Below are 13,650 nucleotides of genomic sequence, written 5' to 3'. Positions count from 1 at the left end.
AGTTTCCTTTCTCGTGGTGGGGTGTCTAATACACCTGGAACCGACTGCCCCAGGGCTGGAAGCACAGCCTGTTGGTCTTTGACTGGTACAGACTGCACTGGAACAGGGTGAAGCCCCTGAACACCTGCAATACATGGATGACATCCTTGTATGGGCAACACAGCAGAGGAAGCATTTGACAAGGGGAAAAGAATAATCCAGATCATTTGGAAAGCTGGTTTTGCCGTAACACCAAAGCAAGGTCAAAGGACCTGCACAAGAGATTCAGTTCTTGGGACTAAAACAGCAATGGACGTTGTCACACCCCTGGGGCTGCAACCAGTAAGGTAGTAACTATGTTCCCACCAGCTAACAAGAAAGGAACACAGGCTTGTCTAGGCATTGTGGATTACGGGAGAATGCATGTGTATGCCAGGTTACAGTCAGCTTGTGAGCCCTCTCTATTGAGTGACCCTAAAGAAGACCTATTTTGAGTGGGCAGCAACTATTTTGAGACCTGAGCAGCAACAGGCCTTCGAACAGACCAAAGAGGAGATAATTCATGCGGTAGCCCTTTGGCCCATCCGGATGGGACCAGCTGTGAGAAATGTACTCTACACTGCAGCCAGGGAGCACAGCCTCAACTGGAGCCTCTGATAGAAAACACCTGGAGAAATACAAGGTCAGCCTTTAGGGTTTTGGAGCTGGGGGTATTGAGGATCCAGCACCCACTACCCTCTGACTGAAAAAGAGATACTAGCAGTGTACAGTGGGGGCTGAGCTGCTTCACAAGTTGTTGGTACAGAAGCACAGCCCCTCTTGGCACCATGATTGCCTGTGCTGTACTGGATGGTCAAAGGACGCTGCATAGAGTAAGTGGGTGGTGTTGGTTATGCAACAGGCTTGGATGGGGAACCCCAGCCACCCAGGAATCCTGGAAGAGATCATGGACTCATCAGAAGGCATAAATTCCAGAGCATCACTCAAGGACATGACTCATGCGCAAGTATCACCATATAATGAGTTATCAGAAGGTGAAAAGCAGTATGGTCTGTTTACCAGTGGATCCTGTTGTGTTGTATGAAACGATCAGAAGTGGAAGGCTTCTCTGGAGAGTCCTACACAACAAGTTGTCAAAGCCATCATAGGAGAAGGCAAGTTGAGACAGTTTGCAGAAGCTGGCCCTAGAGATAACTGAAAGAGAAAAGCAGCCAGTACTCTATGTCAGTACTAACTCATGGATGGTGGCAAATGCCCGGTGAGGGTGGCTGCACCATTGGAAACAGACCAACTGGCAGCGCAGAGGTAAATCCATCTGGACTGCTGCCTTCTGTCAAGACATTGCTGCCCAGGTGGAAAGCATTCCTGTAATGTCATGTCATACATGTCATACAGATGCTCACAAGCCCAAGGGCAGCACCACTGAAAAACACCAAAAAAAAGAGCAGGTGGACCAGGCTGCCAGAATTGAAGTGACTCAGGTAGACCTGGACTGGGAACTTAAGGATGAGTTATTCATAGCTCAGTGGGCCCATGAAACATCAGGATGTTTAGAGGGAGACCTGAAACCTACAGATGGGCTTGTGATCAAGGGGCAGACCTAACCATTGAAGCCATCACACAGGCTACTCTTGAATGTGAAACAGTGATTCATATCTTCAGTGAGATGGATCTAGGCACAGATGTCCATGCCTCAAAAGAAAATGGGCAATAACAGTTTTTTGCTTTTTCAAGGTGGTATGACACTCCCTCTCCAGCTTTTTCAGTTACAAAGGGAACATGAACTGATTAGCTAAAACTTATATTGCTTATAATGTCAGTTGGTTCCCAGTATAGCCACTCCTGACAGAAGAAGCAGACAAGCCTCTGGTATGCCTCGGTAGCTACTCATAGAAGTCTCTAGGTTCATCCAGTTCTTTTCCATTCAAACTGTTTCAAATAAATTTCTGTAGGATATATGGAGGTGACCTTGCTTCACAAGGGCCACAAAAACTGTGGATGAATAATGCAAATCAGTTTTGATTCATTGAGGATCATCATCAGTCGGTAACACTAGAGTCTAAAGGCTTGATTTGTATTCTCTTCTATACTAACTACCTGAAACTTTGACCTCGAGTCACTTTTCAACTCTACCATTGTAACCTGACAAAAGAGTTCTTGTAAACCTGAGAGGCAATACAACTGTAGTTAACCCCAAAGAGGAATCAGTTCTTACTAGTACACTATGTTTACTAGAAATTGAATTCTAATTTTCTTTTAAAGGTAATTCTTTATGTGCATTTAATGGCAAGCAGTTACAGCTGAAAAATCTGAAAGTATTATTGTTCCTTTAGGTGCTTTCTAAACAATCTGTGATGCCTGGAAGAAAGGCTGTGTTAATTGTAGGTTTTTAGGTATAAATTTAACTGGAAGTGAAATAGGTTGAAATAAACAAATGTGAGAAGTTGGTGGTAGCAAGTTTCATTCTGGAGAGATGATTGCATGTTTGTGATGTAAGAACAGCTAGATTAGCCCAGACCAAAAGTCTGTCAATCCCAGCATCCAGTCTTAGAGTGGTCAATAGCAGACTGATAGACTCCTCTTACAAGGATTGCAAGGACAAGGCAAGTACACAATGATACCTCCCCCGCACACAGCCCCAGCTTCTACATACCTGTGGTTTGGGAAATTCCTGATCCAAAGGAATCCAAAGGCACTGATTATGCATTTTTCTACAATTGGCAGATAATCTGATCACTTGACCTCTTATGAGACAGCTTCTGATATTTACAGTATCTTGGAGAAAACATTCTGTGACTTCATCACCCATTATCGTATAATCAAATTTCTTCATAATAAATGCTTCCTCTTTTTTTTTTAACTTGACATCTTACAATTTCATCTAATACTCTCTCTCTCTTGAAAGACAATGAATGGTTCTTCCCTGTTCACAGTTGGCATATCATGTGTTAATTCTGAGATTTTTATTATATCCTTATCCATCCTAATTTCTGTCTTCCTAGTTAGATTCCAGTTATTTGTCCATCGTTCTCAAAAAAGCCATCTCATAGCTTTGGTTATCCTCAGAGCTTCTGTGTTCCTTTTCCTTCTTCTGTGTTCTCTGTTTCCTTTCTAGTTTTTAATGCAGGTGCTTCCCTCCCCAACACTGCAAGATCTTTTGAGTGGCAATAGGTTCAAAACTACAATCCCAGTTGTGTATTGTTAAGATTTGTTTTCTTGTGTAATATTCTAGATCTGTCTGGCTCCAGTATATTCTGTTTGGAATGCTGTTACTCAGTACTGTGGGTTCTTTTCTGAACTACGCAATCAGTTCTTTTAGTGATCTGGGTGATTTTGTATTAACAGGATATTTCACATTTCACTGTAAGACTCCATTATAAACCAATTATGAGTAAGTTGAAATGCTAGGGAACCAGCACAGATATTTATAATGTTCTATTTGGATGACCTTTCTCCACAGTGAAAACTGACTACTTATCTTTTCATTTCTTTCCTGTGTTTTCATGAAATATTTATGCATGTGAGCCTTCCCACTTACCCCACTGGAAATTAGTTTAGGAACATTTTTTGGGACCACATCAAAAACTTCTGGGAAATCTGAGATTAGTTAGATCTTCCTCGTTCACACACTCATAGAGTTGGCTTTAAATGTTAGGAAAAAAGTCCGTAGTGCAATAATATCCATATTTTCTGTACCTGATTTTATACTTGGCTTTGGAACTCATTTGCCTTCTCAAAATAGAAGGGTCATTGTCCTGACCTCCTGGGAACTATAACCTCTGTGTGAGGAAACTACCTAAAATTGAATAGTGAGTGTTGTCTTGGTCCATCTTTGTTTCTTTATTTCATCCAGATCACCTCAAACTTCTTGGAAATCAGCCACTCTTTACAAATACAAGTTTTGTTTTGTGAGTAGTTTTATTCCATGGGAAGTGAAATTAGGTTGAAATTTTGTTCCTTGGACAGTTATCTTCTGATTATCCATGTATGCTTTGCTGTTTCTCTTATTCTGTGCAAGATCCTTGGGCTTCTGTGAGTGCCTATGGACCTTCTACGCTCAGAAATACCCAGAGGTTAACTGCACAGAAGAGAGAGCCTGCGGGTTGCTTGCAGTTACTCACGCTTAACAGATTTCAAATGTTATCATAAAATCAAGATAATCTTGGAAAAAAAGGGGGAAAAAAGAAAAGAAGAAAGCCCACAAAATGTCGACCTTTCAGCTGAAGTGATCTTTTCTCCTGGGCTGGAGAAAGTAGGTAAACCAGCAGATCAAGCTTCTTGCAGTCGGCCTCATTTGGATTTGGTGCCCTCTCGTGGAAAAAAGTATCGACATATTACCGGACCGCTGCATCTGTCCGCTCTGTTGCCTGATCAATAACTTGTGTACCCAGCAGCTGCAGATGCAACCCAGCAAGACTGCGTGGCAATCTAGACTCACTTTACATTTCTGCTATGCAGCTAAAATGACTACAGATATGCCACAGTGCTTCGCAGCACTGGGCTGGGATCCTTGTGTTTCCTTTCAGCATAGTTGCACAGTAAAACATTGACAGTTCACTGTGAGAAAAGCAAATATCCAGGTGCTGAGACAGATGGGTCAGTTCCTTGAAATAGCTTTTCAAGTAATTAACATTTGTCTTAGCATCGCTATGGAACATGAGGTAGAGACCATCGTGCAGTTTCTCATGAAAACAGAGTGCCTTACTGTCAGTTATTTAATGCAGCTAAGTTTGAGTAACTTACTTAATAAACTTAGTTACATGAATCCTTCCAAGAGAATCACAATAGACAAATGTTTCAATATCCTTACTGAATAGAAGCAAAGGATATTTTTTAGAGAAGGTGTATTTATTGTCTTTAGAAGGGCTGGAGTTCCTAGCAAATGTCTGGAAATATCCTGAGCTCCATTTTCCTAACTATCACTAAGAAGAACCTACATTTATTTAAGTAAAAGTACTTCTCTTTTTTTCTTTTTAAATGAACTGTATAGAGCATCTAAGTAGCTGTCTGGAACTTCTTAGCTATAGCCAAAATAGTCTAAATTTTTGTTTTGAATAGAATACAGAAGAAAATGCTTTGGAAGTCAGCTGAAGATGTAGTGAAAAGTTGGAATTAGATAGTTTTTCCTTTCAAGTAATTGTACATATGGAGGGTGATTACTGTAAAAAAAAATTAGTCTTTTAAAAACAAGGGGGGGTGAGAGGAAAGGATTTTAAATGTATCTGAGATAATATTCTGGAGCTGCAGCCCTAAATATGATTTATGCAGCAAATGAAACTTTATTTTCCTAATAAGTATTTAGATGCTGATACTTGAATGGATTTTCTTCAGAGAAAATTGAGTTGCATCCTTCAGTACAAGTGGCAGTTTGCTGGTAAACATTCCCTCAGGATCCCTTTTGAAAACTCTGATAATGGAGTTGTAGCTGAGCACAGACCATAACGCTTTAAGATTTTTTAACTAGTTATACTTTAACCCCTGCTTCTTTTTCCCTTCTAAGGTTTGCCTTATTCCTAAATCTGCTCATGGTACAAATCCAGCAAGTGCACAAATGGCAGGGATGAAGATTCAGCCAATTGAAGTGGATAAAAATGGGAGCATTGATATCTCCCATTTAAAAGCAATGGTGAGTAGTTAATTATCTCTGATTTTCAAGGCAGGAACACTCCTCCTCTATTTCAAGGCAGGAACACTTCCTCTACAGGTAATAGTGTTGGCAGCTGAATCAGGTTTGAGAGAAAATAGGGCAATAATAGTGAATACATGCTTGAAAAGCATAAGTAATTCTTCCCTTTTTTTGCTCACTCAGACACTAGCCATGGACACTTGTGAGATTTCCTTTCATTGAGGATCTGTGGTGCAGGAGTGTCTCAGAGAGTCTTTCTACACAGTAGGCTCTTTAATAGCAGATCTTTTTGGTCTGCATCTCGTGTTTGAAATGAATGAAGCATGTTCATGAGTGCGAAGCATTTGAAACTGCACTTTAGCCTTCGCTAAGTGAAGTTCAAGCCCACCTCTGCTGGGGAAGGTGTTGCTAGGCAACTTTTTTCACTTTTTTGAGTAGATTGGCTGCAGGTGAATCTTGGGATTCCAAGGGATTAGCAGGACACATTTCCAAAAATACATATTTGAGCAGGCTTTTATGGTAGTCATAGAACTGTTTTGCTGAAAGTAGGGGGATGGTCATTAGATCACATTACCTCGAAGGCCAGATGTTTCACTTGGCTTGTCTTAAGGTCCCAGAAGTGACTATTATACATACAACTTTTAATACCATGCCTTATTCCCTGATTTAAAGTTCTGATTTATTGAAGAAACACTCTTTTTCCATAGGTATTGCTGAAGGAGAGAGCCCAGTATCTTTTGCTGACTATAAATGACTTAGACTACCTCCTGTTAGACTTGCTTCTCACCTGTAAAACACTTGATGGCCTTAATTACAAGTTTTTGTAAAAATCTTCTCTTAAGAAGCTTTAGGAGCCTCAGTGACCTTTTTTTCTCTCTCCTTCCCTGCCACCAGGTGGACAAGCACAAAGAGAACTTGGCAGCCATCATGATCACGTACCCTTCCACCAACGGTGTGTTTGAAGAGGAGATTGGAGATGTGTGTGACCTGATTCACAAACATGGAGGCCAGGTTTACTTAGACGGAGCAAATATGAATGCCCAGGTACAAAATCTCCTAGGTAGATTTATTACAACTGGGAGTGTACATTTCCTTGGAATAAAAATAGCACAGCAGTACTCAGTTCAGACCATAACACAGGTTCCTCACAAGATGGCACAGGGTTTGGGGGAGGAGGTGAGGTTTCCAAGAACAGTAATAAAAATTAGATGGTGAAAGTAATTCTCTTTTATCTGATTTTGCCCTGAAATGTGTTGTAAGATGTACAAGTTGTTCACTGAAATAGGCTCAGTCTGCCTAATCTTTGTCAAATACATTCTTTACAGACATGAATAAGAATTCCTAAAGCAAAAAAAATGTTTGCATCAATTCTTGTTTATGATGCATCATAAAAAACATCAAAAAAACATGTAACATATTTGTCAACCTATTTTTCTTGAATGAAGTTAATAGGTCTTAAAATGGCATGTAAAGAATATTTTGAGATAGACAATTACTATTCCCTTCACAGGTGGGTCTGTGTCGTCCTGGAGATTATGGCTCTGATGTCTCTCACTTAAACCTTCACAAAACCTTTTGCATTCCCCATGGAGGAGGAGGACCTGGAATGGGACCAATTGGAGTGTGGGTATCTCTTTATTAGCCTTTTCTTCTTTTAAAAAAATAAATAAATAAATAAATCCCTTTGTGAATCTTGGTTGGCAGTTCACCTAAGCACAGAGCCATGAATGGCAGAGGTGTACTGTGGTTTGTAAACTTTTGTCCTTCTCCAGGACAGTCATGTGCTGATCTCATGAATGGTGAGGTTCACATGTATTCCCAAACCCTGACTTTCCTGTTGGCTCTTTAGTGTGTATGGTAGACCTTGCTCAGCAGTCTGTTTTCTGAGTAAATGCAGAGATGATCTGTGGACTTTGAGGGATGATATTGTACATAGTCCAGAATGCAGAAGTGGTACATGAACTACATGAATCTATCCTACAGGGCAATCATATTCCTTTAAAAGAAAATAATCTTACTCTTTTAAAAAATCATTTTGATTTGGATAGCTGCATGAGTATCTTGTGGTAGGTTGAAAACTGAGTGCCATCCTCCATTGTCACCAGTTATATTAATAAACTTTCTGTTGAAAAGGACATAGACCAGACTTCCTGGAGGACTGTGTTTGGAAGGAAACTGAAGAGAAGCTACTGCTGAAACTGTCTAAATGGTAACACAGGAACACACATTTAAGTTCTAAAAATCAATGTTTTTGTTTTAGGAAGAAACATCTGGCTCCCTACTTGCCTACCCACCCTGTCGTCAAAATACAGCCGGATAAGGATGTATGTCCTTTGGGTACTGTCAGTGCTGCACCTTGGGGTTCCAGTGCTATATTGCCAATTTCCTGGGTGTATATCAAGGTGTGTAGACTTTTATAATAAGTATCAGCTGAAGGGTCTGTTTCTGTTTCAGCAAGTCTGAGGACCACTGGAACCACATGAACAGGTTTAAGAGCAACTTGTCATAGGATATTTGCACAGGCTGAAATGCATATGAGTACAGCACAGTCATAGGTTATTTACATCCATTGAACCTCCTTGTCTTCCAGTAGGACAGTGGAACAGCCTGTTGCCATCTGTTGCAATAGGAAAGGATGGCAGGACAACTGCTGTATCTATGCAGCCTGCTTAATTCTTCTGTCTCTTGTCTGTAATAATTCTTGAGACAAGTGGACACAAGGCAGAAAGCTGCAGTCAGGCTTGTGCCTCCACTGTCTCTGACATCAAAGTTTTCATGTTTAAAAGCTGCTTGGTAATTACTGTTCTTCCAATAATATTTTTGGTTGTATGCTGCAGTATTATTATACTTGACCTGTATGTAATATTTAACTTTCCAAAATCTGTTTAATAAGAACTTGAATTCCAGGGGATTTTACTGAATTTGAAAAGTGAACTTAGTTCTGGCTTTCGGTGTGCGACAACTTCATCATGATCAATGTAATTTTTTTAATGCCTTGCAATTTAGTGATAAGCCTGCAAATATTTGGTTACATATATGGATGTGTTCAGCCAACAGAGATTAGTGTAGATTCAAATTCTGTTTGAGAAGAGGGTGTGCTGGGACTCCGAGCAACATTTAAAGCTTTCAGTGAGAGAAAGAGTTGGAATGGCGAACCTAAGGGCAGTGTCATTCAGAGTACCCTGTAGCCAGTTTGATACTCTATCCATGGAAAGTTTCACTCCCAGGGAAACCAGCTCTTCTGGAATTTGAAATGAGTGACTGTGAGCTGGTACAACTTCCATGATGGGTTTTCAGCTGTGGGTAAAAATCACTTGTGACTGTAAGCTGGTTCCTATTACAGAATATTTAAACCGTAGGTTTTTTTTAAGGGAAGCTGTTTCTTCTCAATGCAAAGTGCCATCTGTTTACACTGTCCCATCTAAATGGGCTACCTTGAAGGCTGTTTTGGCTTTCTCCTTTGCCAACTTAACTTCTAAGTGCAGTGTTAAGAAATTCAACCACAGCTCAATTCCAGCACTGTCCTTTTGCAGTGCTTTAACAAAGAAATAAGTGTGTCTGTGTCCATTTGGCTCTGGTCTTTTTTAATGCACAGTATCACCTGTGACATGACACCAGCAAGCAGAGTTTGAGTTGCTGGGATAATCTGTATAGACAGCACACATAGCTTTTTAGGCAGCTCTCTGGACGCTGTTTGCCTGGGGGTAAGGAGGGTGACAGGCAGCATGTGCAGTTCTTACAAGTGTGCTGATGACATTCTTGAGTTCTGCTCACTTTTTTCTATTCATTTCAGAGCTTCTCTGTTTGAGGAAAGGTTTGGCTTGTTCGCTTGTTGACTTTAAGCAAAAACTCTTATACAGTAAGCAGTCTCATAAGCTATGTATACCAAAGTTGCTCTCAAGTAATACCCCGTGCTTTTTCTGTGAATGTAGTGTGGAAAACTGTAATAGCAGTGTGTCTGCCTTAAAACTAGCCAGATGCATTAAGATGCTGTTGCCTATCATGCTTGCCAGTACAAGAACACACTTAGCTTGCTTGGGATTGTTTTTAGATCTGTTTCTTCGTGTTATTCCTCTTTCAGACAATGGGAGCAAAGGGTCTGAAACATGCTTCTGAGATTGCCATACTAAATGCAAACTACATGGCAAAGAGGCTAGAGAAGCACTACAAAATCCTTTTCAGAGGAGCAAGAGGCAAGTATTGGACAATTTGTTTTCTTCTACAAAGCTGACTTTTTTTTCCTAGTGTAGAAGTTGGCTTACAATATGGTTCTTTTTTAATGCTACGTGACAGCTGCATCTCAAACTGCTCTTGATGTTGTTCACAAAGAGACAAATAACCTGTCACACTGCTTCTGTGGAGGTATTACAATGAAACTGAGATACTTGGAATTAGAAGAAAAAATGCCTGTTTGTAATTAGATGCAGTGATGACAGAAGATGGAGTAAACCTTGGCATCAGATTGTTCTCCTTGAAGTCTAGTAGCAGATTAATGAACAATAGAAAAAGGAGAAGCAACGAAGTTGAGACCTCCAAATCTCCCATAACCAATGGCACAACAATTTAAGAACTGGAAGCAATTTTTGCACCTGTACTTTCCTTTCACACTCTCTCTGAAAAAGAAACCCTAAATTTCTCTCATTTCCACTCCTTATTCTCCTTTGTGAGACAGGGGGGAATCCCCTTGGCTATGCAAAATACTTTAGGTACATTCTAGTTCCCTGCTACAGCTCTCCAGTCTTGCAGCAGGACAGAAGTAATGAATAAGAGGTGAAAGAATTATCTGTTATAGTAAAGTAACTGTATCAGAGAATGCTATATTGCTTAAGCTGAATGGCACGAAAGAACAGTTGAGTACAATAGGTATGCTCTTCAAAATATATGTCTTAAATTTAATGGAGTACACCTTGGCTAAACCTGCAGGTTGCATTTTAAGAGAATACATTATTTCCTCACAGAAGTGAATGGAAGTTGCAAATTTTGAAAGATTCAGCAATTAAATGGAACAAGGTTCTCCAGGATCATGGATATAAATTTAGATAACTTACTTATGCCTCTAGCCTCTCTATAAGACCAGATTTGAGCTTTTCTCTGGCATAACATGAAACTAATAATCTTGTATATGGCTAATTCAGGATAGCCTAAGACCCAAATAGAGTTGGGCCACTGACAAATCCAATTATTTTTCAGAGTACTTGTAAATTATAGGAGCTACTTTGACCACCCTTTCCTAGTTCTGATCTTGGAAATGAGGCCTCTTCTTAACGTGATGTGGGGCTCAGAGGGCCAGTCTTCAAATACTGAGTTGTATATCTCTTAGCTGATAATTTCTCAGGTTTGAGTTTTTGCCCAAGTGGGTATTTTTTAATTTGTCTTTTTGCCGTGTTCTCCACAAAACAGAATAGACTGCTTGGTAGATTGCATTATTCTCCTAGAAAGTAAACATAGTGTACGCTTTTTCATTTACAGGTTATGTAGCCCATGAATTCATTTTGGATACCAGACCTTTCAAAAAAACAGCAAACATTGAAGCTGTAGATCTTGCTAAGAGACTTCAGGATTATGGTAAGTCAAATGTCTCTTTTTAGAAGTAACAGTGTAAGTGAGAATTTCCTAAAGCTCTTCTAAAGGGAGCCAGAAACATTCTAGTTCTGTGCTTATGGATGGTGAATCTGTTACAATCATTTCAGGTCTCCTCATGTTCATTAAGGGCTTAGAGAGATATTTGCATCAATTGAGTTGTAGTAGCTACTTATAAGTCTGCTCCTGCCTCCCCAGTTGTGTAAACTGCTGCTTCAACTTTGCGATTACATGACTCTTATCCAATGCAGCAAGTGGGTTGGAGCCAAGAGCTTAATAAGATTCAAGAAGAAGATTAAATTAAAAAGAAAAATACTTTTGAAGTAGGATAATAGGATTTGGACACTTCCATCCTGATACAGTTTAGGCAGTTTTGTACACATGCTCTGAAGAATCTGATTGTGGCTACTCTTTGTCTGCCAGACAAGATAACCCATTGAACTGCTTGATCCTATGCAACTGTGCTTCTAATGAATACGCATAAAAGCTGTTAAAACCCTAACGAGTAATACCTCATCAGTGAAATAATCCAAAGCCCAGTTGTGATACCAAAAAAACCACCTTTCCTGCTCTTTGTACATGAGCTGCTATGGCCTTAAAGTGCATGCACCACTTTAAATAGACTTTTCAGTAGGTATGGAGGTGAGTTACATGGATAAGTTTAGTAAAGTTCCATCCTCTGCAGCCAAAAGAGAAGTGTCATGAGGCTGTAATTAGCAGTAGTGCAGGAAGGGAATCATGAGAGACCACCTTTTCTTTTTACCTTGTTTACCAGTGCAGAAATCTATACCCATCTCACTTTGCCATTCAGCCTGTCATAAGAAGGTAAAGTGACAAAACAATTCTACTGAAGTGAGCAGCAGGAACAGAAATAACCCAGGAAAGAAACAATATACTTTGGGCTGAAAAGTAACAAAGCAAAAAAAGCAGGTTTTAAGAGCATTTCATTAAATCAGTGTGTAACTCTATTGAAAATAATACAATGGCATTACCCTTCAGCGTTAAAAACTAAGATACTTGAAAAGTCTGTCTTAACTCTACAGTACACTGCCAACACTACCTATGAGTTCAGTGATTATAATTTAAATATTTAATAATTTATAATATTTAAAGATTATAGAAAGGAATGAATTTGTGAATCAATTGCTAGCTAATGCATATATTAACTCAGAACCACTTGCCAGTGACTGATTTCTTCTTTATCAGGTTTTCATGCTCCAACTATGTCCTGGCCAGTGGCAGGGACGCTTATGATTGAACCAACAGAGTCTGAAGACAAGGCAGAGCTGGACAGATTTTGTGATGCAATGATCAGTATCCGGCAGGAAATTGCTGAAATAGAGGAGGGCAGGATGGACCCCCAAATTAACCCACTAAAGGTAAGATGGCAAGTAGAGCAAGTTGCCAGCATCAGCTTAACCCTTGAGACTTACTTGAGACTATGTGAGCCTGAGAGTCCTGAAAGACCAGGAAGCAAAAATAACTGCATGCAACAGTGAACACATGAACTTCTTGAAATCTGACTTTTTAAATAAACCTTTTAAAACTTTTTAAATTTAAAAAAATTTAAACTTTTTCAAAATTTGAATTTTGACTTTTTCAAGTCAGAAGTCTGACCTTTGCTGACAGAGAAGAGAAAATGACTTACGTAAGCACATGATCTATAATTTTTGAGGCCACCTCAAAGTAATGAAGGAGAGATGCTTATTTATCTGGTTTAAGAAGGGAAGTGGAATGACCTTAAAACTAACAGTAAAATAAAGATTGAATGAATTTTTTTAGCAACTGCAGCATAAAATTGCTATAGGCTAAAGTTCTGTTCAACCCTTGTAATGCTGTACTGACTTTTTAAATACTGAGGGAATTTAGTGAAGAGCTGGAAGCATATTCAAACTTTGGGTAGTATCTTCAGGCAAACTGAAAAAAATCCAGATACTGACTTGCTTCCTGTTTTAAATCTGCCTTTTTTTCCCCCCAAGAAAAATGGTATTCTCAAGAGACTCCCTAGACAGTAATTATTTATATGTAGTAATATGAACTTGAAGGAGGGTTCACACTGATATGGTCATGTCTTTTTGCTTGTAGATGTCACCACATACTCTGAACTGTGTCACTTCTTCCAAGTGGGATCGTCCTTATTCCAGAGAAGTGGCAGCATTCCCGCTGGTGAGTAAATAATGGCATCCTAGTGGTGTGGTAACACCTAAGTGTGCTTTCTGCTCTGTGATTTTCTGGTCAGTTGGAGATGAAGTAATCTGGTAAGAATAAAAACTTCAGAGCCATTTTTACTGTTGCTCAATTTTTATGTGTGTAAGCTCTACAGTAGTTCCAGTTTTTCCAGACAAGGAAAAAAGATCTTAAAAAAAAAGTCTCTACACATGAAGTGCATACTTGGATTTCTAAATCTCAGCACTTCAATATTGGATATTCGTATTGGAAACAGCCCGTTCAGTTCTGACATACTG

At 39.6% G+C, this 13,650-nt stretch overlaps 1 protein-coding gene across 1 annotated transcript in view; it reads left to right on the top strand.

Moving 5' to 3' along the window:
• Positions 1-13,650, top strand: part of GLDC (glycine decarboxylase) — a 47,997-nt gene that overhangs the window by 32,858 nt on the left and 1,489 nt on the right. Inside the window, exons 17-24 of the mRNA XM_072860075.1 lie at positions 5,480-5,605; positions 6,500-6,649; positions 7,116-7,228; positions 7,866-8,007; positions 9,687-9,798; positions 11,075-11,170; positions 12,392-12,564; positions 13,271-13,351. Of these exons, the coding sequence (XP_072716176.1) occupies positions 5,480-5,605; positions 6,500-6,649; positions 7,116-7,228; positions 7,866-8,007; positions 9,687-9,798; positions 11,075-11,170; positions 12,392-12,564; positions 13,271-13,351 (993 nt within the window). The remainder of the gene's footprint in view (positions 1-5,479; positions 5,606-6,499; positions 6,650-7,115; positions 7,229-7,865; positions 8,008-9,686; positions 9,799-11,074; positions 11,171-12,391; positions 12,565-13,270; positions 13,352-13,650) is intronic.

The sequence above is a fragment of the Ciconia boyciana genome, chromosome 4 (assembly GCF_034638445.1).
Source record: "Ciconia boyciana chromosome 4, ASM3463844v1, whole genome shotgun sequence".
In the NCBI taxonomy this organism is placed as follows: Eukaryota; Metazoa; Chordata; class Aves; order Ciconiiformes; family Ciconiidae; genus Ciconia; species Ciconia boyciana.
Note: the sequence above shows the minus strand (reverse complement) of the source record. Positions and strands in the feature narration are given on the sequence as shown.